The sequence below is a fragment of the Octopus bimaculoides genome, chromosome 1 (assembly GCF_001194135.2).
Source record: "Octopus bimaculoides isolate UCB-OBI-ISO-001 chromosome 1, ASM119413v2, whole genome shotgun sequence".
Classification (NCBI taxonomy): Eukaryota; Metazoa; Mollusca; class Cephalopoda; order Octopoda; family Octopodidae; genus Octopus; species Octopus bimaculoides.
In genome coordinates, this window is record NC_068981.1 from 10596692 (window position 1) to 10598882 (window position 2191).

Sequence of the window (2191 nt, forward strand, 5' to 3'; positions counted from 1 at the left end):
GGCAACGATCTCGCTCGAAAATCCTACAACAACCCCACACAAGAGCCAGTTCAGGGGCACCGGCAACGATCTCGCTCGAAGAAATTTCATGTGTCACCCGCACAAGAGCCAGTCCAGGGGCACTGGCAACGATCTCACTCGAAAATCCTCATGGCGGATGCTAAACGGTGATGATGATTTAAAGTAATTGAAAGAAACACAGAGCATCTCAGAATACATAGAGTAACGAAAGGGTTAAATGCTCATAACAAAACAGGCTGTTCACAGCTAGAACAATTCCGGGCACAGGTCTGCTCTATCAAGATTAACATGAGGCTAAACACTCATTCACCAGTTTTGTTTTTCCTCTCTTCAATTTCCAGTTTCTTATCTTTTGTGTGTAAATTACACAATCTTCCACACTGCTTCTTTCTACTACTAAATTCTCTCGGAAAGAATTGACCAACCCAAGACTAAATAAGACATTTACCCAAGATGTCATGCTTTGACACTAAACCCAAAATCAAACGGTTACAAAGTACAAGCATGCCTGCGCTTGAAATAATATAACGGCTTCGGTTAACTAAACAATAGTGTTGGAACCTAAAGGCAATTAGAAATAGTGTCAGTATTTACCTCGGTGTGTATTGTATTTTACAGTGGAAAAGATATCAAGATATTGAATCTGCTGTTCTCAACAGGACAGAGGATGGTCTAAAGGTAAATTGCTTTTGTTTCTAAATTTAGAATTATTTTGTCTCGACTGTTCTCTAATTTAAAGTGTTGTGATGACCATTTAACTTTTGTAATACTAACCCACCCGGGACTACCCCTAGATCTGTGATACAAACTGTTTTTATGTGTTCTGAATCAAAACCTTCTTGCAAATATTATCATGCAGATGAAGGTTGGCAAATAGAAAGGTATCCATCTGTAGAAAACTGCATTATCGAATTCCATCTGACTGATGCAAGCATGGAAAGTGGATATTGAAATGATAATGTGTGTTTGTATTTCTTTGTCTTAACATCACACACTGATTGTAAACAAGTGTCACAATCATTCAGACTGTCATGCATTTTTCGTCTTCCACGAGAATGCCTGCCTTCATGCTATATTACCTTATTTGGAAAAAGATGAGTGTTGGTGAACAAAAGAGTATCCAGCCTTAGAAAATTTTCCTCGACAGATTTCACCCGACTCATACAAACATGGAGAAATGGACATTAAAACAAGGATGCCTACAACCAATGCAATTTCAAAAATTAAAATTTGACTTGTAGTGTCTTCCTGGTTATTAATTTGTATACATAACTGTTTTCTCTTTTCTGCTTTAGGTGGTTGATTTCAATGGTAAAGGGCGAGGTGTGGTAGCCACCAGATCGTTCAAGAAAGGAGAATTTGTTGTAGAATATGCTGGAGATCTTATAAGTTATCCAGCAGCCAAAGATCGAGAACGTGTTTATGCTTCGGACTCTGGTTTTGGCTGCTATATGTACTATTTTGTCTACAATAGCAAAAATTATTGGTAAGTCTGTTTAATATTTCTTTTGGTAGTTTCTTGCCAGTTTTTAATCAATAACTTTAATAGTTACCAATTCATCGTCATTGTTTAATGTCTGCCTTCCATGCTAGCATGGGTGGGACGGTTTCACAAGCGCTGGCCAGGTAGAAGCCTGCACCAGATTTCTGTTTTGGCAGGATTTTTTTATATCTGGATGCCCATCCTAACACCAGCCACTCAGCAGAATGAACTTAGTGCTTGTTACGTGGCACAAGCACAGGCAAGGTTTTTACAGCTGGATGCCAACCACTTTACAGTGTGGACTGAGTGCTTTTAAGTGGCACCTGCACTGACAGGGTCACCAAGTAACTTGCAACACAAAAAAAAGAAAAGGCTGCATAAAAAATGAGTCAACACCAGATTATTTACTCTGGAAATTAACTAGGGTATTTTCACTGAGACAGTTATTTAAAAGGAAAAAGCTAATTAAAATAAACTTTCTGTATTTTAAAGTTACATTCTATATACTTGGTCTATCAAAACTAACTATATCTATCTATCTATCTAACCAACTGTCTAACTATCTATCTGTCTAACTATCTATCTGTCTAACTATCTATCTGTCTAACTATCTATCTGTCTAACTATCTATCTGTCTAACTATCTGTCTGTCTAACTATCTGTCTGTCTGACTATCTGTCTGTCTGA

At 37.7% G+C, this 2191-nt stretch overlaps 1 protein-coding gene across 1 annotated transcript in view; it reads left to right on the forward strand.

The window, feature by feature from the left end:
• The window catches only part of LOC106878187 (N-lysine methyltransferase KMT5A-B), a 14817-nt gene extending 12860 nt beyond the window's left edge, over positions 1–1957 (forward strand). The window contains 2 exon segments of the mRNA XM_052974187.1: positions 640–699; positions 1317–1957. Coding sequence (XP_052830147.1) covers positions 640–699; positions 1317–1511 — 255 coding nt within the window. The 3' untranslated portion in view covers positions 1512–1957.
• Positions 1958–2191: the final 234 nt, after the last annotated feature.